Below are 25,777 nucleotides of genomic sequence, written 5' to 3'. Positions count from 1 at the left end.
TGAGATGATGCATTAAAGTACTGCTCATCACCAGCACTGGGTATTACACACAAACAATGAATCAAGAAACACGACATCAAAAACTACTGTATGAGGGCGCCTGGGTGGTTCAGTGGGTTAGGCTGCTGCCTTCGGCTCGGGTCATGATCCCAAGTCCTGGGATCGAGCCCCGCATTGGGCTCTCTGCTCAGCGGGGAACCTGCTTCCTCCTCTCTCTCTTTCTGCCTGCCTCTCTGCCTACTTGTGATCTCTCTCTGCCAAATAAATAAATAAAATCTTTAAAAAAAAAAAAACAAAATACTACTGTATGGTGACTAACATAATATAAATAAATAAATAAATAATAAGGCACTACTCAGCACAATGCATGACACAAAGTCAGTTCTCAGTAAACTTTGGCTAAAATGTTGTTATCATATTACTGTTAAAATTACAAATGATTGCTTTTATAATAAACAGGTCTTTTTTGAGAGAGAGAGAGTGGAGGGAGGGAGGGAGAGAATCTCAAGCAGTCTCCACGCTTAGCACGGAGCCCTGTGCAGGGCTCTATCTCAAGACATTGAGATCATGACCCAAGCCAAAATTAAGAGTTGGACACTTAACCAACTCAGCCACCCAGGTACCCCTATAATAAATAGGCCTTATTGTGTTTATTCTTGCAATAAATGCCTACTAACTGAGAATGTCCTCTTTCTTGCCCTGGCAGAATGTCCATAAACTCATACCTGAGGACTGTGGGGATGAGCTCAAAAATGTGGACACCAAAACTAGTGACAGAAGCAGCAGCACAGCTGATTCCCACGCTTGCCAAAGCCACACGCAGGGTCTGCATTTCTGGAGACAGAAAGGCCAGTGAGACTAAGAAATCTGGGCTAAAGGAATCAGCATCCACCAAATTTAGCCAGGGGGGAAAAAATAAAAAAAACCTTGTATGGTGTGTGTTTGTTTAAGCTATACTATAGAAAAATTTATAGTGCCAGAAGAGCGGGGTGGTTGATAAACTGAGAAATGTAGAGTTGTCAATGTAGGTGCTAAAAAGCACATGAAATTACCTGGGTTAATTGCAGCAAATCTCTCTTCACACCTGAAAATCTTTAGATTTTCTAAAGAAGGAGATAAAGAGTTTAATCTGGCAGAAATTTGCTTTTACTAATTCTGCCCAGTATTACAGCCCTATTGCAGAAAGTGGGACAGTCCTGTGGACAATTACTGGGTCTAAGATTTAGCTCTAAACTTGATAATTTTACTGTTGTCTAAACTTTAAAATAAAAGTGCAGAATTTAATGTGACAAGTCATCCTGGTTTTCTTGGGAATTAGGGGGTTTTACAATAGGGATTTTCATTGATAAAACCAGGAAGATCCCAGGTTCTTATGAAACCAAGAATGGAAATTTCTATTTGGGAAAAAAATGTCAGAATTTGGGAACCAATAAAGAGAAATTTCAAATAATATGAAAAGAAATCTAATTATAGCTTTACACTATTAGAAAAGACTCTATTGTAAGGGAGTAAGCCTGTATCACTAACGATATTCTGAGGAGTAGAGTCCACAATCTGTAATGCTGTAGGGTACATTCCTGCACTGGGATATAGCTGAACCATAATGCCCAGTAACAATCTCCTGGTCATTACATCCCATCATTCTATTAGCATACAAAGTCATCTAACTGGAATGGACTAGACTTCTAATCTGCTTAATTCCCTGTTCCTATTGTACATTCCTTCACTATTTTTCATTTCCTGGAAGTCAAGAAGAATCCTATAAGCAAGGGCTATTGTCGTAGTGACCTAAGACCATACACACACATGTGGATACAGAGCAATCAGGAAATTGACTAGTCTTCAAAGCTGGTGACAAGAGCCCAACCAGAACAAGTGACCACATTGTGTCCTCACCTGAGATATAATTGCAAAACCTAGGCCCTTCATGCTTTGTTACTAAAAATGTGAAAGGCCAAAAGGCAAGTGATCAACTGCTATCCTGAAGAAACTGTCAGGAATAAAAACACTAGTTTCTAGATACTTCCAGGATGTGACAAAAAGAAATATATGTCTGAACTGCCCATTATGGGCCTTTGACTCTTTTCCCAACAAATTCTTAGCAGGATTTGCCTTAAACCCTCAGATCAGTTTGGGGGAATACTTAGCTCTTAATTGGCACTTCTCTTTACTCCTTGCTTCAGACAAGTGTGACCAGTACAATCCCTAGAGGATGGGGGAAAAGACATCTCTTTCCCCTACAGTCCAGCCTTCTCTCACCTTGGGGCACAAACGTGTTGACCAAAACAGAAAGTCCCACCAGGAACATGAAAAGTGCCTCGGTTGTTCGACGGCCCATATGATTCTGTACTAAAAGAGGAAGACATCGGATAACGGCAGTGAGGACCCCAAAGATCGCCTGGAACAGGAAAATATTGCTCCCAATGTGCTGTAGATTGATCATGATGCCATAAAAGGGTATTGTGATTGCAAATCTGTAATGAACAAAGGAGGAAAGACACATGCCATAAGATTTAAAGCCTACATGTTGCAGTTGATGTCTACCTTAACCCAGACAGCTAGTGATTGGTGTTAAAGAGTAAAGACCTAGTCTGATTTGTATAAAACATTATTTTAAGGATAATTTTAAAGTTACCATAAATAATTGTCTGGCAATATATATAGACAATACTCCTTCTGTTGTTATTTTGTCTTCGTAAGCGAAGAGTTGGCAATGACTGGGAAACTTAACCTGTCCCAATCACCAAACTGGATGATACAAAGATTAAAATCTAGGGAGAAGAATTTCTTTTTTGAGTGTGGTCAGGATGCTGTGAGTCTTCCTTCTCCTTCAACCCCAATACTGTGAAGAACTCAACTAGTTCTTGCTCAAATTGGTCAACTAGTGACGGAAGCTGCAAAGAGATTACCTGTGTCCCCCTTTATCTGAGGGGCACCTTGTCCTGAGGTCTGTCACAGTTTTAGGGAATTTAAGGCTCATATATGATTTTCTAGGGCTAAGAGAAAATGTCAGAATTCAAGAAAACATGCACCAGCTGTACCATAGGAAATATAATCACAGGTTCCCACCAGGGATCTACAAATTATCATGTGAAAGTCAAGACTAGACAACACACCTCTGTGGTAATGGGGAGCAGGGCTGTTGGTAAATTTTATGTGGCATGCAAGCAGACAGTGAGGAGGGAATGAGAGCTGACCCAGTGTCATGGTGGTTCTCACTGCAGGAGATCTATGAGGGGACTGTCTGGGGAATTAGAATTTCTATCTTTTTTTTTTAATTTTTAAATTTTTTATTTTTTATAAACATATAATATATTTTTATGCCCAGAGGTACAGGTCTGTGAATCACCCGGTTTACACACTTCATAGCACTCACCAAAGCACATACCCTCCCCAATGTCCATAACCCCACCACCCTTCTCCCAACCCCCCCTCCCCCAGCAACCCTCAGTTTGTTTTGTGAGATTAAGAGTCACTTATGGTTTGTCTAGAATTTCTATCTTGATCTAGGTGCTGCTTATATTTTTCCCCATTGATATATTTATCAAGCTGTATATATTCACAATCTCTTCATATTACTGCTGGTAAGATTTTATTACACTGTATGTCAACTAACTAGAATTTAAATAAAAATTTGGGAAAATTGTAAGAAAAAGTGAAGGAAACTAAATGTCAAAATCTGTATTGTGGTGGAAGCCCCAGCATCAGTCTCCAGGGATGAGAATGGAGCAATATGATGCAATTAATTCCTCATCATATGGTGAGTCTCTTTATAAACTTTTGCCCGTTTCCCAGCGCAGCAGTATCCAGTCTGTTTTCCTAACCTTTTATCTTCAAATCAGCACACCCTGCACCCACAACACTGCTAGAACCTTTGAAATAAACAGATTCGTGTCTCCCCCTTTTTAAGATTGTCATGCACTCTGTAAAACCCACCTCACAAATAATAGGATACAGGTTCTCTTACGCAGGATGGGGGTGTGGAACAAATCCCAAATGGTAACTTTGGTCTGTGCTGCCTCCAGCTCGTCCTGCATGCTGGATCTCAAACCCTTTAATAGCAACAAACATGTTTCATTTGCCAACATGGTGTCAGGCATTGTGGTGAGCACCGGTACCCAACAGGACAGGAGAGATACACTCCCTTTCTTTCCAGCATAACTTATTGTACATGCAATCACAGGTGTGAACGGGGCTATGAAAGAAGATGTAGAGAGTTAAAGAACACTCAAGGATATTAAGCACCAAAATGATATTTTTTATTAATTTCATAGGTAGAATTTAGTGATTCATCAGTTGCATAGAACACCCAATGCTCATTACATCAATTGCCCTCCTTAATGCCTTTCATCCAGTTACCCCTACCCCCCACTCACCTCCCTCCAGCAGCCCTCAGTTTGTTTCCTAGGGTTCAGAGTCTCTTACAGTTTGCCCCCCTCTCAATCCTCATCTCATTTTAGTTTCCCTTCCCTTCCCCTATGTTCATCTGTTTTGTTTCTTAAATTCCACATATGAGTGAAATCATATGGTCTTTGTCTTTCTCTGAAGGACTTATTTCATTTAGCATAATACCTTCTAGGTCCATCCACATCCTTGTAAATAGCAAATTTCAATAAAAACAAATACATAGATCAATGAAACAGAAGAGAGAGCCCAGAAATGGAACCTCAACTCTGAGGTCAAACAACCTTTAACAAAACAGGAAAGAATATCCAATGGAAAAAAGACAGTCTCTTCAATAAATTGTGCTGGGAACATTAAACTGCCACATGCAGAAGAATGAAACTGGACCATTCTCTTACATCCTACACAAAAATAAACTTAAAATGGATGAAAGACCTAAATGTGAGACAGGAATCCATCAAAATCCTAGAGGAGAACACAGGCAGCAATCTCTTTGACCTTGGCAGCAAAAATGATATTAAAGGAGGGCATTTGTTGTGTTGAGCACGGGTGTCACATGAATCAGTAAATTGCACTCTGAAACCAAAATTACACTATATTTTAACCAACCAGAATTTAAATAAAAATTTGAAAAAAAGAAAGAGAAAAAAAAAGAAAGTAAATGAGGCCACGGAGAGGTGCAGGTCATCCACAGGAGTTATAAGTTATAGATTTAGATCAAGAAGTGAACTAAAGGGGCGTGCCTGGGTGGCTCAGTGGGTTAAACCTCTGCCTTCGGCTCAGGTCCAGATCCCACGGTCCTGGGATGGAGCCCCGCATCGGGCTCTCTGCTCAGCAGGAAGCCTGCTTCCCTTCCTCTCTCTCTGCCTGTCTCTCTACCTACTTGTGATCTCTGCCTGTCAAATAAATAAATAAAATCTTGAAGAAGAAGAAGAAGAAGAAGAAGAAGAAGAAGAAGAAGAAGAAGAGGTGAAATAAAGGAAGAGATGGGTTGCACAGTGCTCAAAGCAGCTTCTGTGTAAGGTGGCCATGAAAGACTAGGGAACTGAGCTCGCCTTCTTGGCTGCCCCTTTTAGGAAAACAGTTTGTCTATCTCAATAAGAAGAAGGTGGAGGGGCACCTGGGTGGCTCAGTGGGTTAAGCCTCTGCCTTCAGCTCAGGTCATGATCTCAGGGTCCTGGGATTGAGCCCCGCATCAGGCTCTCTGCTCAGCGGGGAGTCTGCTTCCCTTCCTCTCTCTCTGCCTGCCTCTCTGCCTACTTGTATCTCTGTCAAATAAATAAATAAAATATTTAAAAAGAAGAAGAAGAAGAAGAAGAGAAGGAGGAGGAGGAGTCTACTTAGTCTTCCTCCTAACCTGGTAACCACCTTCCGTTTCCTACTCACCTCCATTGTCAGGGCATCTCCAGCATTCTGCATTCCATTTGTGTATGCAACTTTTCTTAGTGCCTCTAAGCCCTCCTCTGGTTTATTGTTGATAATCAGCCACCGAGCAGATTCCACCAGCCACCTGAAGGAAGAAGAGCACACAAGTGCAATCAAGTCTCTCTTGCTTACTTGTCATATGATTATTGACTATGGATGCTTTTTGCCTTCCATCTAATATCCACCACTTCTTGGGTTAGGAATAGAAACTCAAGTTTTAATTCACAAATACTAGGAAAATGTAAGAAAGACCAGTCCATTGCAGTACATCTTTATGGCCAGAAACATAGGCTCTGGAGGCAACTCGCCTGTCTACTTACTCAGCAGATTTTCAAAGAAGCATAGGAAGCTTAAGTTTGAGAGTTCCTCATGCATAATTTGGTTCTACCAAATTTGTGCTCATAATATACAGTCTTTAAAAAAAATAAGTCCCTAAATAATGTAAATGTAAAACCCAACAAAGAAGTACTCCTCCCACTACCAGCTATGTTGGTAACTTATTATGTAAGTCAGTCACTTATTTACATCTGCCTCAGTTCTCTCATCAACAAAATAGGGGCAGTAGTACCATCTTCCTTACAGGATTATTATGAGGATATAAGGGTATAACGGATAAGTCCGTTAATGGATTACACTCTAATCTGTCTCTGAACTCCTCTCATTGTATGAAATCTATAGTGTGTCTCCATGATGAACTAAACCTGACTCTCGGTTTTAAGTACAGGAATGAAGTTACCCATAAATAAGTGTTTGTTAAAATTATTTAAGGGAGAAGGGAGTGAACATTTGATGTCAATCATTCAATCTGCATGCCAAACTTTAGTATTGAAGAAACCATGCTGCTCTTTTTTGAATAAATTTGCTGCCTCTTCCTTTTATTCAATTTCACCTACAAAAATGAAAATCTGAAAACTACCATAACTTGATTCACTCCAAAGCCAAAAAAAAAAAAAAGAATTAAAAGAATTTATTTCTGAAATATTTGAGTTTATAGTTTATATTAAGGAAAATAATACTGGAATAACTCTATGACCACTATATTGGGTAGGACTGAAAGCAAAACAAAAACAAAAATACCTAGGACTCCCAGACAGAAAGGTCCTTATTACTTCCTGTTCTGCTTATGAAACTGCACAGACTGAACAGATGAAAGGCATGGGTTTTAGATTCAGACAATAAGAAAGGGTCCGGGAAATAAGAAAATCAATATATTGCAATTCAGTCCTCATTTTTGTCCCAGGTTCCCATAAGGCAAAACGAGAAAGAAGGATCATACCTGGAAGAGAAAAAGAAGACAAGGAAAGGTACAGACACCACCAGCTGCAGAGTGCGCCACTCTCGAAAGACAAATGCCAGTCCTCCCAAGAGTATGTGTCCCACACTGAAGGCACAGGATATCACTGTTATTGCCATTACTCTAGATGGAGGCCTTATCCACTCTGTGACTGAAAGAAAATCCAATTGGGATATTAATGTCAGAGAAAGGTGAAAGTTCAAGGTCAAATTCAAGGCTTGGATAATGGAGAAGAACAAAATTGTTGACTTACTGAGCATACCATCATTTGCCAGGATGATGATGGAAGAACAGCCAGACAAGAAGCGGAGTAAGCAGTAAATGTGAAAGTTGGAAACAAAAGCTGCACTGGTCCCAACGATGGTAAGCTGTAGGAGACACCACCTGAGAATCAACTTTCTCCCAAACCTAAGAAACAGAGTCAGATTAGATTATGGGAACAATGAGAATTTGTGCAGAAAAAAAAAATTAAGAAAACCAAAAGCATACTCTGAAATTTAGAGAATATTTTAATGAGTGATTATCTGTACCTGAGAGTTTGACAAATGAAGAGCTAAAACAACAGAAATCTCAAAAATAATAACTGTGTCCATAATGTAGACAAACAGTAACAAAATTTTATTATCCAATCACCAGGAGGCCTTTCATACCAAGTGATAACATATAAAAAAGAAAAAATACTGGAAATTGTAGTATACTATGAGCATCCATTGTACTATCATATGTATTTAGCACAGTAGAAAGTCTGTAAATCGTCTAGAATGCAGGAGAGCTAAGTGTGTACTTGGGTCTCTAGGACCATACAGGTTAAGGTTAAACTGATACGGAACTGATTGTTACATCAGTGGAACAATCAAAGTTGCTTAACGGTTTTGTAAGAGTGACTCTGTTAAATCTGGATATATAGGCCTCAAGCAACATGCCTTATCTAGAACAGAATGTAAGAGTGCCACAGCTCAAAGAAAGAAAATTAGAGAAATTTCTCAGAGGAAAGAATTACATGAGATGTAGACTGAAGGGAGAAACATGAAGGACAAAGAAAAGGAAACTCTGTGGATCACTAGGCATCAGGAAAATGGAGTCATAGTGGGAACAAGTGGGACTAAATAAAATATGCTCGTCTACATGCTCAGTAAGAAAAATACATGGACAAAGTTTAGGATTGAGAATTCCTCTGCAATATTTGAAAAAGAATTCCAAAAATACTCAAATAATTCCTCCCAAAAGGCAAAAGGTGTGAAACATAGGAATGAAAACAACAAATGATCCCACATCACAATCATTATTGTCACCCAAGAAATAAGACAGAAAACAAAAAATAAATAAATAAAATGGTAGACTGAAACAAAACCATAACAACAATCACAACCAAATGTATTGCTAATAGCCCAGTCTATCAAATAATAGACATTACCAGAATAGGTTAAATATATATATATACACTGTCAATAATCGTACTTAAAATACTGTAGGGTGAAAGTACATGATAGAAAAAGATATACAATTAATATAGCAAAAGGAAGAACACCGCAGTCTTTATATTAATATAATAAAATGAATTTCAAAACAGAATACATTTGCAGAAATAATGCTATAAATATCAAGTGTATATACACTCAAAAAATTACAAAGCACAAGAATCAAAATTGACAAAATCTGAAATATAATTCACAATGATAGTTGGAGACAGTTTTCAATATATGTATTGTGGTGAAATATATATAATACAAAAGTTGCCATTTTAATCTTTTGCAGAAGTACAATTCAGTGGTTAATTACATTCATCATATTTCACGATCATGACTATTCCCATTTTCATCACCCTAGACAAAAAACTTTATAAACACTAAGCAACAACTCCTCATTCTTCCCTTCCCTCTCTTCCTTCTAGTAATCTCTAATCTACCTTCTGTCTCCACTAATTTGCCTAGTCTAGATATTTCATAAAAGGCAATGCTTACATTTGTCCTTCTGTGCCTGTCTTAGTTCAGTTAGCATGACTGTTTTGAGGTTTGTTTGTGTTGTACCATATGCCATTCTTTTTTCTGGATGAATAATATTGCATTTATATATATATATATATATATATATATATATATATACACACACATATATATACACGTATATATGTGTATGTATATATATGCATATATATATAATATTTGTTTATCCATTAATCTGTTGATGGATACTTGAATTGTTTCACCTTTGGCTATATAAGTAATGCTGTCATGAACATCAGTTGTACAACTACCTGTTGAAGTCCCTGTTTTCAATTTTTTATAGTATACACCTAGGAAAGGAATTGCTGGTTCATATGGCAATTCTGCTTAGATTTTTGAACTGTCTTCCACAGTGGCTTCACTACTTTCTGTTCTCAACATCAATGCACAAGAGTTTCAATTTCTCCACATAGCTATTCAAGATCTTTGCTGATTTTTATGATTTATCATCTTGTTGTTGAGTTGTAGGTGTTCTTTATGTATTCTGGATATTAAGCCCCTTTCAGATATATGATTTGCAAATATTTTCACTGATTTGTAGGTTGTCTTCTAACTCTCTTGATAATGACAATGTTAATTTTTATGAAATCCAATCTACTTATTTTTCTTTTGTTGTTTGTGTTCTTGGGGGTCTAAGAGTCATTGCCAAATATAAGGTTGTAAACATTTATTTCTATGCTTTAAGAATTTTATAGATCATTGATTCATTTAGAGCTAATTTTTGCATAGAACATCAGGTAGGGATAAACCTCGTTCTATTTTTTTACTAACATATAATGTATTATTTGTTTTGGAGGTAGCGGTCTGTGATTTATCAATCTTACACAACTCACAGTACTCACCATAGCACATACCCTCTCCAGTGTCCATCACCCAGCTCCCCATCCCTCCCTTCTCCACTCCAGCAACCCTCAGTTTGTTTCCTGAGATTAAGAGTCTCTTATGTTTTGTCTCCCTCTCTGGTTTCATCTTGTTTCATTTTTCCTTCCCTTCCCCTAATAGCCTCTGTCTTGTTTCTCAAATTCCTCAAATCAGTGAGACCATATGATTTGTCTTTCTCTGATTGACTTATTTTGCTTAGCATAATACCCTCTAGTTCCATCCACGGCATTGCAAATGGCAAGATTTCATGGGTTTTGATTCCATTGTATATATATACCACATCTTCTTCATCCATTCATCTGTTGATGGACATCTGAGCCCTTTCCATAGTTTGGCTATCGGGAACATTCCTGCTATAAACATTGAGGTGCATATGTCCCTGCCAAAGTCAAGTCAGATGCTTAACTGACTGAGCCACCCAGGTGACCTGACCTATCCTCATTTTTAAAAAATTATTTTCCCCTTTTGCTGTTCAGCTTGGGGGCTTCCCATTACCCTGTCTTCCAGATCACTGATATGTTCTTCTGCATCCACTAATCTACTGTTGATTTCCTCTCCTGTGTTTTTTATTTCAATTGTATTCTTCAACTCCAATTCTTTTTTAAATTTAAATTCAGTTAACCAGCTTATAGTACACCATTAGTTTTAGATGTAGTGTGCAATAATTTATCAGTTTTGTGTAACACCTAGTGCTCATCACATCAGATGCCCTCCTTAATGCCCATCACCCAATTACCCCATCCCTCCACCCACCTCCACTCCAGCAACCCCCAGTTTGTTTCCAAGAGTTAAGAGTCTCCCATGGTTTTTCTTCCTCCCTGATGACTTCCCATTCTGTTTTCCCTCCCTTCCCCTATTGTCCTCTATCCTGGTTCTTATATTCCACATATACATGAAACTGTATTAATTGTCTTTCTCTGGTTGACTTATTTTGCTCAGCATAATACCCTCCACACTGGTCCTTTTTTGTATTTTCTATCTCTTTATTGAAAGTATCAATGAGTTCTTCCACTCTTCTCTCCAGTCTGTATCTTTACTATCATTACTTTAAATTCTTTATCAAGCATATTGCTTATCTCCATTTAATTTTGTTCTTTTTCTGAGTTTTTTTTTTCTTTTAGAGCATATTTTTCTGTTTCCCTATTTTGCTTGACTTTCTGTGTTTGTTTTTATAAATCTGGCAGAAGAGTGACTTCTCCTAAACTTGAAGGAACAACCTTGTGTATGATTGCCCCCAGTGTAGATTGTGTGTGCCGGCTGACTTTTGCTGGCTTCCTGGACCTGTGGCTGGTATGCACTGGGGGTCCTGGGGCTTTCCATGTAGCTGTCAAAACAGCTAAAGCTAAAGCAGATGCAAGCCAACTAAAACAAATCAGTGTGGTTCTGGAGTGTTCTGGGGCACTTTGCCCCCTTGTCCCATCAGCATAAAGACTAGGGCTGTGGTGAACATTAACCAGGAGTGTCTCAGTGTACACTGCCCTGTGACTGCCTTGGTAGGATGCCTGGGGCTGGTGTGGGCTAGGGACCCAGGTTTCACTGAGGTGGCATGCCAGTTAGGGCACCCAGGCTGTGCTCTGATCTGGGCTTTCATGTTAGATGGGAAGTGTGGACAGAGTCCATTAGCTCCACACACCTGGAGAGCATTCTAACAGCTCCCCTCCACCCTGTTTGGCAAAATTCTAGGCTAGCTCTTTGATATGCTAGTTGCTTTTTTTAATTAGAAAAATACGTGATTTTATTAAAATTTTTTATTAAATTTTTAAATTTAATTTTATTTTTTCAGTGTTCAAAGATTCATTTTTTATGCACCACACCCAGTGCCCCATGTAAATGTGCCCTCCTTAATACCCACAACCAGGCTCCCCCATCCCCATCCCTCTTCCCTCCAAAACCCTCTGTTTCTCAGAGTCCACAATCTCTCATGCTTTGTCTCCCCCTCCAATTTCCCCCAATTCACTTTTCCTCTCCATCTCCTAATGTTCTCCGTGTTATTCCTTATGCTCCACAAGTAAGTAAGAAACCATATGATAATTGACTTTCTCTGTTTGACTTATTTCACTCAGCATATTTGAACCATGGCTTTAAGGAAGAAGGAGAAGGAGGGGTGGAATAAAAGAAAAAAAAAGAAGGGAAAAAACCAAAAACCAAAAATCTACAGCTTTTTAGAAAAAAAAAGTCAGGGCTCATTATGACAAGTGTACTCCTTGATCCCCATAACCGATTTCTCCCAAGACCCTGCCCACCTCCATTCTGGTAACCATCAGTTTGTTCTCTGTAGATAAGGGTCTGTTTCTTTGGTATATCTCTTTTTTCCCTTTGTTTCTTTGTTTTGTGTCCTAAATTCCACATGTGAATGAAATCATATGGTACAAAGAGACAGTTTTGCCAGATAAAGTGTCCTTGGTTGGCAGGGTTTTTTTTAAAAGATTTTATTTATTTATTTGACAGACAGAGATCACAAGTAGGCAGAGGGGCAGGAAGAGAGAGAAGGAAGCAGGCTCCATACTGAGCAGAAAGCCAGACGTAGGGCTCCATCCCAGGACCCCGGGATCATGACCCAAGCCAAAGACAGAGGCTTTAACCCACTGAGCCACTCAGGTGCCCTGGTTGGCAGGTTTTTCTTTCAGTATTTTGAATATATCATTCCACTCTCTGTTGGACTGCAGGGTTTCTGAGAAATCTACTGATTGTCCTCTGGCAATTCCCGTGTCTTTGACAAATCACTTTCTTCTTGCTGCTTTACAAATTCTCTCTTTAGTCTACGGCCATACCACCCTGAACGCGCCCAATCTCGTCTGATCTCGGAAGCTAAGCAGGGTCGGGCCTGGTTAGTACTTGGATGGGAGACAAATTCTCTCTTTAACTTGTGATTATTTGATTATTTAGTTCTACTGGACTTGGCATTGACCCTTTTTGGGTTCTACCTATTTGGGAACTTTGGGGCTTCATAAATCAAGATGTCCATTTCTTCCTCTAGATTTGAGGAGTTCTTAGCCATTATTTCTTTAAATAAGCGTTCTTCTGTCCTTTTCTCTCTCTCTCTCTTCTCCTTCTAGGACAACCATAAGGCATACACTGTCTCACTGGATTTTGTCCGGTCTCATATGCTTCTGAACTTTTTTTCAACTTTGTTTTCTTTCTGTTCCTCTAACTGGATAATTTCAGAAGACCTCTCCTGAAGTTCACTTATTTTTTCTTCTGCATGATCGAGTCTGATGTTGAAGCTCTCTGTTGAATTTTTCACTTCAGTCACTGGATTCTTCAGTTCCAGGATTTCTATTTGGTTCTTTTTTAATGTTTTTTCTTTTGTTTCTTTATTACATTTCTCATTTTGTCCATGTACTGTTTTCCTAATTTCATTTAGTTGTCCATCAGTGCTCTCTTGTATTTCTCTGAGCTTCTTTAACATAATTATTTTGGGGGTGCCTTGGTGGTTCGGTGGGTTAAAGCCTCTGCCTTCAGCTCAGGTCATGATCTCAGGGTCCTGGGATCGAGCCCCGCATCGGGCTCTCTGCTCAGCAGGGAGCCTGCCTCCCCCTCTCTCTCTGCCTGCCTCTCTGCCTACTTGTGATTTCTGTCTGTCAAATAAATAAATAACCTTTTAAAATAAATAAATAAAAAAAGTTTTTAAAAAACATAATTATTTTGGGGCGCCTGGGTGGCTCAGTGGGTTAAGCTGCTGCCTTCGGCTCAGTCATGATCTCAGGGTCCTGGGATCGAGTCCCGCGTCGGGCTCTCTGCTCAGCAGGGAGCCTGCTTCCCTCTCTCTCTCTCTCTGCCTGCCTCTCCGTCTACTTGTGATTTCTCTCTGTCAAATAAATAAATATTAAAAAAAAAACATAATTATTTTGAATTCTTTCTCAAGAAGTTGAAGGATTTCCATTTCTTTAGGGACAGTTATTGGGGCTTTATTAGTTTCTTTTGGTGGTATCATGTATCCCTGATCCTTCATGATTGTATAGCCTTGCATTGGTGTCTCTTCATTGAAGGAGCAGACACTTCTTGACTTTATAGATTGGTTTTGAGTCCCCAGACTGTTGGGACTGCCTCTGAGATCATGATTCATGATTGGGTGAGGCTGGAGCTGGGTGGTGTGGCTGCTGTTGGGTCCATGATGATACCCATTTAGTGGGCCTTTTACTGGTGGTATAGGTTGGTGTGGCTCCTGCCAGGCCCCTGGACTGGGAAAACTGCCCTGATCCTTGGTGTACAGTGTCACAGGGCCACTTCAAGATCTGCAGTAAGGTCTGAGTCCAGTAGGTCTGTAATCAAGGTCATCAATGAGCATGTCCAGGTCATCCTGGATCACTTAGTGGATGTGGCTTGTGGCAAAGTCACAGAAAAATTGGGTTGGAACTGGATCTGCAGGGGCCAGGTTCCTTTCTGCCACAGCTAAGACCACAATCAGTGGGCCTGTTACTAGAATGCTTCTCAAGTCTGCCCTTCTCAATCTTAACCTCTACTGAGTTTTGAAAATCTGACCTGAATCCCAAGGTTCCAACAAAGGTGTTTTTGTCTTTGGATGATGGCTAAATCATTGTTGCAATATGGGGATAAAGCTGGGAACCTCCTATTCTGTCCTCTTGCTGACATCATTACACTTCTTTTCCCTCTTTTAATATAGGTATTTATAGCTATGAATGTCCCACTGAGCACTGTCTTCACAACATCCCATAAATTTTGGTATGTTGAAATTTTTATTATAGATTTGAGTATTTTCTAAACCCCTTTGTGATTTCTTCTTTGACACATTAGTTGTCTTTAAGTGTGCTGTTTAATTTCTACGAATTTGAATTTTCCAGTTTTGCTTCTGCTATTGACTTCTGGTTTCACTCTCTTATAATCAGAGAAGATATTTTATATAATTTTGATCTTTTGAAGTCTATTGATTCCTGGTTTTGCACCTTATAATGCAGTCTAGTCCAAATAATGTTCCATGTACCCTTGAGAAGTGTGTATATTCTGCTATTGTCAGGTAGAGAGTTCTGCATGTTGGTCAGCCATGCTAGTTTCGGCTCAAGTCCTCTAACTCCTTACTGTTCTTCTGTCTAGATGTTACTCCATTATTAAAACTGAGGCACTGACTATGGAAAACCATATGGAGGTTTCTCAAAACATTGAAAATAGAGCTACCTGATGACCTAGCAATTGCACTACTGGGCATTTATTCCAAAGATACAAATGTAGTTATCCGAAGGGGTAACTGCACCCCAATGTTTATAGCAGCAATGTCCACAATAGCCAAACTATGGGAAGAGCCCAGATGCCCCTCGGCAGATGTATGGATAAAGATGTGGTATATATGTACAATGGAATATTACACATCCATCAAAAAATGAAATCTTGCCATTTACAACAACATGGGTGGAACTGGAAGGTTTATGCTAAGTGAAATAACTAATCACAGAAAGACAATTATCATATGATCTCACTGATATGTGGAATTTGAGAAACAAGGCAGAGGATCATAGGGGAAGAGAGGAGGAAATGAAACAAGATGAAGCCAGAGAGGGAGACAAATGGTAAAAGACTCTTAATCATAGGAAACAAATTGAGTGTTGTTGGTGGGGAGTGGGGAAAGGGTATGTGGTAGTTAGGTGATGGACAATGGGGAAAGCATGTCTTGTGGTGAGCTCTGTGTGTTGTGTAAGATTGATGAATCACAGACCTGTAGCCCTAAAAAAATAATACATTATATGTTAATAATTTTTTAATTTGAAAAAAAACAGGAAGAATGATAAAGAATAGAAGAGAAAAAATAAAGACTTCCAAGATTAGAAATGAAAGTGGAAATATTACTAAAAATCTTTAAAGAAAAAGAAAATTATATTTAACATCAATAAACCAAATAAATACAATTAATCTGAACAAATAATTTGCAAACTAATCCACATTTTATTTGCCCAAACTTTCTTAATTTTTGACAAAGGTATCAAGATGAGTACCTGGAAAGGAAAAAAAAGTTTCAACACAAGATGCTGGAAAAACTGAGTGAAAGAAAAACAAACAAACAACAACAACAAAAAAACCTTTGACCTTTTACCTGATATCATACACAAGTAAAAGTTAAAGTATAAGAAATAAATATAGGAAAATATTATGTAGCCCTGTGATAAACAAATTTTTTAAATAAGACAAAAAATGACTAAGAATAAAAGAAAAAATAATAGACTAGACTATATTATAACTAAATACAACTGCTCTTCCAAACAAGTAATTTTTTTAAAAAAGAAAAATCTATAAGCCAGATTGAGAAAAAATGTTTCCCTAAATACATCTGATAGACTTTATCAGAATATATTGATAGCTTCTACAGATCAATAAAAAGATAACAAACCAAAAGAGCAAAACACGACTTCACAAAGTAAGACAAAATAATAACCAACAAGCACATTTAAAAGCGATTGCCATTGCTAGATATTGGAAAGTAGCAAATTCAAACAATGAAATACCACTTTACAGCCACTAGTATTGATAAATACTGAAATCTCATTATCAAATATTCTTAAAGAAACAGAATAACTAAAACCTCATAATTTTTCAGTGTAAGTTACAAATGAAGCAACCACTTTGGAAATCAGGTATTTTTATAAAGTTAAAAATAGACTGTAAAGCAACAATTCTGCTCTTAGACATTTATCCAAGAAAAATGAAGACTTGTGTCCTGAAAGAGAATGCTTTTAGCTGAAGTTCAGAAGTTAAAAAGAAAAGAAAAGAAAGAACTGAAATTAAATCCAACCAAATGTAGGAATCTCAATTTTTTAGTTCAGCTAAGGAAGCCAAACACACAAAAAATACTGTTATATGAGGTCTTAGAACAGATAAAATTCTATGCTGATATAAATTAGCATAGTGTTTAGGGATGCGAATTGCCTGAAAAATGTTCAACTGTTCCATCTGGGTTGATAGAAATTTCCATATTTCCATCATGGTTGGTTGAACTGGTGGTTACACTTGTTTATGCATTTGTCAAAACTCATCAAGCAGCATTCATAAAAACTGCATTCATTTTAAATTCTGCATAATTTGTAATAAATAAATAGTGGACAAACAAATAAAAAATAAAGTAAAAAAAAAACAACAACCATTGTGAGGCATTGAAGATTTCAACTACTACTAGACAATTAGTTTGCTCTTCAATTATGCCAGTGATTGAAACATATGTTAGGGAACTTTTTTCTTTCATGCATATGTGGTTATAATTGTTACAGCTTCTTGAGGAACTGACTCCTGTATCAATATATAACATCCTTGTCTCTTGTAACAATTTTTTATTTAGTCTATTTTGTCTTTTATTATAGCCAACCCAGCTCTCTTTTTATTACTGTTTTTTCCCTTTGTTCCAGAATTCACTGTTTATGCACCACACCCAGTGCTCCATGAAATACATGCCCTCCAAGGAATATCTCTTTTGCATTCTTACACTTCGAATCTATTTGTGTCTACAGATCTAAAACGAGTCTCTCGTACACGGCATATGGTTACACCATGTTTTATTATGGCTGGATCATGTTTTGTTTATGCATTGTACTAATCTCTGCCTTTTATTAGAAGGATTGTATCTATTCATATTTAAATTAGTTTTTGACAAGGAACTACTTCTGCCATTTTGCTGTTTTCTGTATGTCTTATACCTTTTTCATTATTCATTTCTTCCATTACTGCCTTCATTTATGTTTACTTGATTTTTTCTATGTACCATTTCAATCTCTTTCTTTTTTAAAGATTTTATTTATTTATTTATTTGTCAGAGAGAGAGAGAGAGCAAATGGAGGCAGAGGCAGAGAGAGAAGTAGGTTCCCCGCTGAGCAAGAACCCCGATGCAGGACTCCATCCCAAGACCCCAGGACCATGACCCAAGCCGAAGGCAGTGGCTTAACCAACTGAGCCACCCAGGTGTCCCCTCAAGTCTCTTTTGTTTCCTTTTGTGTCTATTATGAGATATGTTCTTTATGGTTACCATGGTGATGACACTTAACATCCCAAATTTTAAAAATATAGTTTGAATTGATGCCAACTTCAATAGTATGCAAAATTCTAAATGATATTTGACATGCCTAAAATATATAAAACTAAAGAACCTACACATAAGCCCTATAATCTGATTGATCAAGTTGTTTCCCAAGAAAGATACAGGTTAACAATTCTGATGCTGATGCTCAAGTGGAATTGAACAAATGACTATGTGGATGGTAGTTGGTAGAACACAGATTTTTCACTTTGGGAGAGGGAATTTACAGATAAGCAAGGGCAGGAGACTAGAATGCTCATTATAGTGATAGATTAGAGTTAGAAACATTAATATGAACTCATGTGTATCTTAATATACATACAGATGATTATACATAGAAATATTTATGCACATTTATATATATATGGGTTAGAATACCCACTTGCAGGTCCTTGTTCTTTCACCTAAGAGGACTTAGAAACAATGGCACTCCAGATCAAAAACCAGACCTAGCACCCATATATTATTTAATTTTTTTGCTTTTCTGTTTTAACATACGAAACCTGTACATAATTAATGTTTACAACTTGAGTTTGGAATTAAGTATAGACTGTGAAATCATCATTACAACCTATGCCATACATATTAACTGCAAAAGGTTTCTTTCATTATTTTATATTTTATTTTTTATAAGAACACTTAACATAACAAAAACATAAATAAGAGGAAGTAAAAGGGTAAGAGATTTTATATGTGAATGAACTTAAGGTTTGTTTTTATTTCATTCATTTATTTTATACTTATAAAATAAACTGTTATATCTATATTTTTTGTAAGCCTCATAGTAGCCACAAACGAAAAACTGCATTAGATTCACAAAGGATAAAGGGAAGAGAACCAAAGTATGCCACTAAGGAAAATGATCTTTCACAAAGGAAGACAGCAAAAGAGGAAGAAAAGAATAAGGGACATACAAAACAGCCAGGAAATAATGAATAAGATATAATTAATGAGACTTATCTATCAATAATTACTCTAAATACAAATGGACTGAATTCCCCAATTTAAAAAAGAGAGACAAAGAGGATTATTATATAAAGGGGTCAATTCATGAACAAGATATATCAATCATAAGTAAATATGCACCTAACATAAGAGCACTCAAATATATTAAGCAAATTCTAACAGGTCTGAAGGTAGAAGCAGAAAAAAACACAAAAATTGTAGCTCCATTTTCAGCAATAAATAAATCATCAAGATTGCAAATCAATAAGGGAACATCGGACTTCAACTGTATTTTAGAAAAAATGATCATTATAAATACACATAGAACATTCACCCAACAACAGCAAAATACACATTTTCGTCAAGTGCACATGAAACATTCTCCAAGACAGATTATATGTTAGGTCAAGAAAATTTAAGAAAATTAAAATTATATCAAGCGTCTTTTGCAACCACAATGGGATAAAACTAGAAATACAGGGGAAAAGTTGGAAAATTTGCAAATATATGGAAATTAAACAACTGGAAAACCAATGAGTCAAAGAAGAAATCAAAAGAGAAATAAATAAAATCTTGAAACAAATAAAAATGGTAACACAACATACCAAAATCTGTGAAATAAATAAAAGCTATATATGACAGCCTGTAGCTAATGTTCTGCTCGATAAAGGGCTGAAAGATTCTCATCTAAGTACAGGAAAAGATAAGGTGCCCACTTATAGCACTTCTATTCAGCATAGCACCGGAAGTCCTAGCAAGAGCAATTAGGCAAGAAAAAATAAATAAAAGACATAAGATTGGAAACAAAGAATTAAATTGTCTCTGTTGCAGGTGATATGATCTTATATAGTGAAAATCCTAAATACTCAACCAAAAATTGTTAAAGCTGATCTAAAAATTCAGTACTATGGTCAACTAATATTTGATAAAGGATCCAATAATACAAAATGGGAACAAGATGTTCTCTTCAATAATGGTACTGGCTAAAATGGAAAATTACACGCAGAAATGTAATTTGACCCCCATCTATTGCACTTACAAAAATTACCTCAAAATGGATTAAAGACTTAAAAATTAGACCTGAGCTTAACCAACTGAGACACCCAGGTGCCCCAAGAAGAAAATTTTTAACCATCGAGTTAAACATCATGGAAATCCAACAGAGTTTTTAAAAGCATGGTCCTCTTGAAAGAGAAACAGTAATGACAGTAATATGAATGGTGACAGCAACACTATGACAGATTATTGAATGAAATGAATTAACTTGAATAAATGCTGTGAATTGTCTTCTCTATCCAAAAAAAAAAAAAAAGAATTAGACCTGAAACCATTAAACTCCTAGTTAAAAGGGGGAAAAAAAGAGAGAGAGAGAGAGAAATCTCCTTGACATTGGTCTTCACACAAGTTTTTGGATATAATAACCATTCAAACTGTTGTAAGGTTATATTTCTTTGTAGTTTTGATTTCCATTTCCTTGATGGTCAGAAATATTAAACACCATTTCATAAGCCTGTTGCCTATTTCTATGTCTTCTTTGGAGAAATATCTGTTTAGTTCCTTTGCCTATTTTCTTACATTTTTATTTATTTTTTAATTTCTTCTCAGTGTTCCAGAATTCATTGTTTAGGCCACCACCCCCAGTGCTCCATGCAATACGTGCCCTCCACAATACCTACCACCAGGCTCACCCAAGCTCCCCTCCAAAACCCTGTTTGTTCCTCAGAGCCCACAGTCTCTCATGGCTTATCTCCCCCTCCAATTTCCCCTAACTCTCTTCTCCTCTCCATATTTTTTAATCTAGTTACTCATTTTGTTTTTGTTTTTGCTCTTGATTATAGTGGTTTCCTTTATATTCTGAATATTAATCCTTTATCAAATATATGGATTGCAAATATTTTTCCCATTCTGTAGATTTTCTTTTCATGTTGTTGATTGTTTCCATTGTCGTTCAGAAGCTTCTTAGTCTGATGTAATCTCACTTGTCTATTTTTGCTTTCATTACCTACACTTTTGGTGCCAAGACCATTGTTCAGAAGCTTTTTATTTATGTTTAATTCAAAATCTGTAGCTTAGCTATAAGGCTCAGTCTTCTTCACCAAATTTTCTACTCTCCTGTCATATCCACCTCCTCCTCCCCCGTCCCTATAGACACATACACATATACTACCCTATATGAATTAATATAAACTACCCTATATAAGCTCATATAAACTCATCAATCAGCATTTTATGATGAATCATCAAAAAAGACTCCGTCAAAAGATTAGTCAATATCAACACTTTGACCCTGATATCTTTTATGAATTACATTTAGGGTGATATACTCAGAGTTCTCAATTTTCACTTGAAAGATTAAATGAAGTTTTTCTAATAGACAATAAGGGATACTCTAAATCTCCATTTCCTCCAAGGAAGACCTGAGTCTATGCATTCAATGTTTGGCTGCCACTTCACGATGGGCACTGCCAGGTGCAGGACACCCCAAACTTCTCACAACACAAATCATGACATGCAAAGTCTTTAGACTAATTACTTCATATGGTTGCAAAAATTTATCTCTAAAAAGCCTGAATACCCCCCCTTTATTTTTCAACAAAATCAAGCAGCCAGATTTAGCCACAATTATTTCTTAATGTAACTTCAATGCCACCTCATTATGTTTTATATCAATGCCTATTAATTCAGTTGGACAACTATGCCATGATGATCAGTCTGAAAACTTATAAACACTTAACTCACTGGGTCCAGTAGGGAATTAACAGAGAAGCCCTGCTGAAGATTCCAATGCTGTTCTCCATATTATTGTCTTTAGACAAGCTGAACCCCCTGTCTTAGAGTACCTTTCTCTCCCTGCCCATAGGTAACTCCTTCTCATCTTTGTAAAAGAAGTATTACGGTATCTTCTGATAAATACTGTTCTAAAATGCCCATAGGTTTTATGGAGATGTCATTGTTGTGTCCTGTACAAAGATATGTGTGACAACAAAATGGCATTTATCATACAGACTCTAATTCTCCACTTCCATCTCTAGCTCCCAAGGAACCAAGGCAACCCATAACGGCATAAATTGCATTTTGGAACCCAATAAAGACTTCTTTATGAAAGAGTTAATCATCAGCTGGTGAAAACACCATAGAATAAGAGCAGTGTGATCTGGAGACACTCACCTGTCTGAGAGATGACCACCTATGAGGCCTCCCACCAGCATTCCAGCCATGAATAGGGATTGAACAACTGATTTCTGTGACTGATAATTACATACTAGATCCCACTGGAAGAGAAGGAAGTCAGCACAGAGTAGTTTCACAGCAGCTTACAATCCCCCAGTGTTCACTTGCTGCAATGGCCATCAGTGGACATGCTCTCCAGCCTTCCTTTCCTACATTTACTTATATGTATCACCCAAGTCTCAATTTAAGCATGACTTTCTCCAGAAATCCTCAACTAAATCTTCTGGGTTATATTGGGACCCATCTTTATGTGTGCTTAGCATTCCATACCTCAGTGGTTCTCAATCTTTGCTACACACTGAAAACACTGAGGAGATTTTCTAAAATACCATTGCCTGCATTTCCTACCTTAAGTGAAACACTCTGATTTTTTTCTCTGAGAAGGAGCCAGGGCATGGAGATTTTTTTTTTAATTTTTTTTTTAATTTCCGTTACAGTCAACATATAATGTTACATTAGTTTTAGGTGTGTCATCCTTGCGCAGGGGCCATGCTAATCTTCTCTGTATCGTTCCAATTTTAGTATATGTGCTGCCAAAGCGAGCACACATTAGTTTTAGGTGTACCATATAGTGATTCAGCAATTCTGTACACTACTCAGTGTTCATCATGGTAAGATATTTTTTTTAAATTAATACAGTTACTTCCAATTTGCAGCTAGGCTGAGAACAAGTAACCAAATAATAACTTTTCACACACTATATCAAGTACTTACTTGTCTAATCATTAGTATTCAGACTTTATTTAGTGGAATCCATGTCTAGTTGGTTGATTTCACTGACCTCAAATTCAACGTAAGTGTTTGGCAGTTAAGAAAGCAAATATCATATGATCTCAGTAATATGTGGAATTTAAGAAACACAACAGGTGACCATATGGGAAAGGAGAAAAGAAAAAATGAGAGAGGGAAACAAGGCATAAATGTTACTTAACTATAAAGAACAAAGTGAGGGTTGACAGAGGGAGGTGGGAGGGAGGTGGGCTTGATGGATGATGGGTATTAGGGAGGGCACTTGTGATGAACACTGTGTTGTATGTAAGTGAGGAATCAATGAATTCTACCCCAAAAACCAATATTGCACTCTATGTCAAGTAAAATTTGCTAGAAGAATGAAAGAGAGCTGGCTACAGTACCCATACAGTAACCCAAGACTTGAACCATGTTCATCCTGTTATTCTAAACACCCAGGGCACCTGGGTGGCTCAGGTGGTTAATTAAGCATCTGCCCTTGGCTCAGGTCATGATTCCGAAATCCTGGCATCGAGACCTGCTTCAAGCTCCATGCTCAGCAGGGAGCCTGCTTCACCCTCTCTCTCTGCTGCTCCCCCCACTTATTCTCTCTCTCTCTCTCTCTGTCAAATAAATAAATACAATCTTTAAAAAGAAAAGACATTCAATGAATTAATAAATAAACAAACAAATAATAAAAACCCAGACTGTATACTTAAAAGAGGTAAACGGGGCCTCTTACCTCAGTCACGATGGTGGAAGGGAAGGAGCTTTGGTCATATACCCAGCCATCTAGACAGGTCTCTTTGTCTGGCTCAGTCATGTTGGTGACACTTCCATTCAGATGAAGAAGCTGCCACTGGGGATGGATAAAGCGGTGACATTTCTCTGGCCTCAAGTCTGAGTCCAGTGGGATGGAGATTCTCAGGAGGGTATCAGGGCTAAGGATCCCACTATCATTATCAGAAACTGTGTCGTTGTCAAGGGTGTGCACCCAACAGCGATGACCAGGAATGGCTGTAGTGAAGTTCTCCAAAAACATTTGACATGCTGTCATCACCAAAAAGGGAACAATTAGAACCATCTGAAGGATCTGGAATTTCCCCAGGCCACCAACTTGATCCAAGAGCTCCTGAAAAGCCATTGAGTGTGAACAGGCGATCCTTAAGAGAAGACTTTAAAGAGATAAATTCAAAGGGAGAAAACTGTTTCCTTTTATTAATTCACACTAAGCCAGTGCCAGTTTCTTATCAATCATTCCTACAACAGAGCTGTGGAAAGAGTATCCCTAGTCCTTCTGGAATCAGGAGATGTTAATTTTTTAGTAAAGTCACAGAGAAAATTATTTACCAGAGGCATTTCTGTTGGCAAAGATACCTGTTTAAAATTTTAATCTCTAAATGTGCTTGTCCTCAATGATCTTCTGAGTGAGAGTTGGACTTTGGCTTGGACACAACTCTCTAAATAAGCTAAAATAAGCTTGTCAATGCATCCTCAGCCATTTCCAAAATACAGAGTTTGAGAGACAAAAAGTGAATGGCTGTGTGATTTTTCTGTGGAAAGAACAAAAAGCAAGTGTTTTTCTTGCTTGGTACTGAATTTAGGTTAAAATAGTTAAGATATACAATCCTTTGTTTTTTTGAGGGGTTTCTTGTTTTTTTAAGATTTTCTTTATTTATTTGACACAGAGAGAGAGAGACAGTGAGAGAGGAAACAGAAGCAGAGGGAATGGAAGTGGGAGAAGCAGGCCTCCCACCAAGCAGGAAGCCCAATCTGGGGCTCGATCCTAGGACCCTGGGATCATGACCCAAGCCGAAGGCAGATGCTTAATGACTGAGAGACCCAGGTGCCCTACAATCCTTTGTTTTTATAGATTTTATTTATTTATTTATTTATTTGACAGACAGAGATCACAGGTAGGCAGAGAGGCAGACAGAGAGAGAGAGGAGAAAGCAGGGTCCCCGCTGAGCAGAGAGTCCAATGCAGGACTCAATCCCAGGGTCCTGGGATCATGACCTGAGCTGAAGGCAGAGACTTAACCCACTGAGCCACCCAGGTGCCCCAATCCTTTGTTTTTAATTAGAACAAAGTGGCATGTGGTGCAATTATCTTTACATGACTGATATTGAACTTCTGTTTAAATTACACCAGGAACTCATGTTACTAGATTCCTTACCATGTAAATACAGGAGGAAGGACATGGTAAGTCCGTGCAAGGGTTTATTTATTTGCTTATGTAATATATTTGAGGATCTGTTCTTGTGTTTAGAATCCTTAATTGGTGATTTCATCCTTTTTTCTTTTTTAAAAGATTTTCTTTATTTATTTGACAGAGAGAGACATAGAGAGAGAGAGGGAACACAAGCAGGAGGAGGGGGAGAGGGAGAAGCAGGCTTCCTGCTGAGCAGGGAGCCCAATGCAGGGGTCAATCCCGGGACCCTGGGATCATGACCTGAGCCAAAGGCAGACGCTTAACGGACTGAGCCACCCAGGCGCCCCATGATGATTTTGTCCTTATGAATGAGGCCTCTTTATCTCTGATAGTGTTCCTGGTCTGCAAGCACGTGTTTTCTCATACTTATACAGCCATTCCAAGTTTTTTTGTACCTATAGTTTGTATGTATAGTTCGTATCTTAGCTACTGTAAATGCTGCAGTAAGTATAGGAATGCATACAACTTTTTGAATTGGTGTTTTTCTTTTCTTTTTTTTTATTATTTAAATTCAATCAGCCAGCATATAGTCCATCATTATTTTCAGATGTAGAGTTCAATAATTCATCAGTTGCATATAACACCCAGTGCTCATCACATGCCTTCCATTAATGCCCACCACCCAATTACCCTAGCCCTCC

At 37.8% G+C, this 25,777-nt stretch overlaps 1 protein-coding gene and 1 non-coding gene across 8 annotated transcripts in view; both read right to left on the bottom strand.

The window, feature by feature from the left end:
• Positions 1 to 24,213, bottom strand: part of LOC122913033 (solute carrier family 22 member 10-like) — a 46,521-nt gene extending 22,308 nt beyond the window's left edge. For 3 of the 7 annotated variants that reach the window (XR_006385697.1, XM_044259514.1, XM_044259512.1), the window contains exons 1-8: positions 23,667 to 24,213; positions 22,133 to 22,236; positions 7,377 to 7,531; positions 7,106 to 7,274; positions 5,791 to 5,914; positions 3,937 to 4,052; positions 2,260 to 2,349; positions 726 to 834 (exon numbers count right to left, since the gene is read on the bottom strand). Coding sequence is in view for 6 of the 7 variants with exons in the window: in XM_044259514.1 (XP_044115449.1) it covers positions 768 to 834; positions 2,260 to 2,349; positions 3,937 to 4,052; positions 5,791 to 5,914; positions 7,106 to 7,274; positions 7,377 to 7,531; positions 22,133 to 22,236; positions 23,667 to 24,068 (1,227 nt within the window). In the remaining variant the exon portion in view is untranslated. Of the gene's footprint in view, positions 1 to 725; positions 835 to 2,259; positions 2,475 to 3,936; positions 4,053 to 5,790; positions 5,915 to 7,105; positions 7,275 to 7,376; positions 7,532 to 22,132; positions 22,237 to 23,666 lie in introns of all 7 variants that reach the window. The other 4 variants (XM_044259510.1, XM_044259508.1, XM_044259511.1 and 1 more) reach the window with 2 other exon arrangements.
• LOC122914774 lies at positions 22,635 to 22,741 on the bottom strand. Its single transcript, XR_006385854.1, has one exon. It is a non-coding gene; the product is annotated as a U6 spliceosomal RNA (small nuclear RNA).
• Positions 24,214 to 25,777: the final 1,564 nt, after the last annotated feature.

Source organism: Neovison vison, chromosome 7 (assembly GCF_020171115.1).
Source record: "Neovison vison isolate M4711 chromosome 7, ASM_NN_V1, whole genome shotgun sequence".
NCBI lineage: Eukaryota > Metazoa > Chordata > Mammalia > Carnivora > Mustelidae > Neogale > Neogale vison.
The sequence above is the reverse complement of the archived record's forward strand: the minus strand, read 5'-3'. Positions and strand labels throughout refer to the sequence as shown.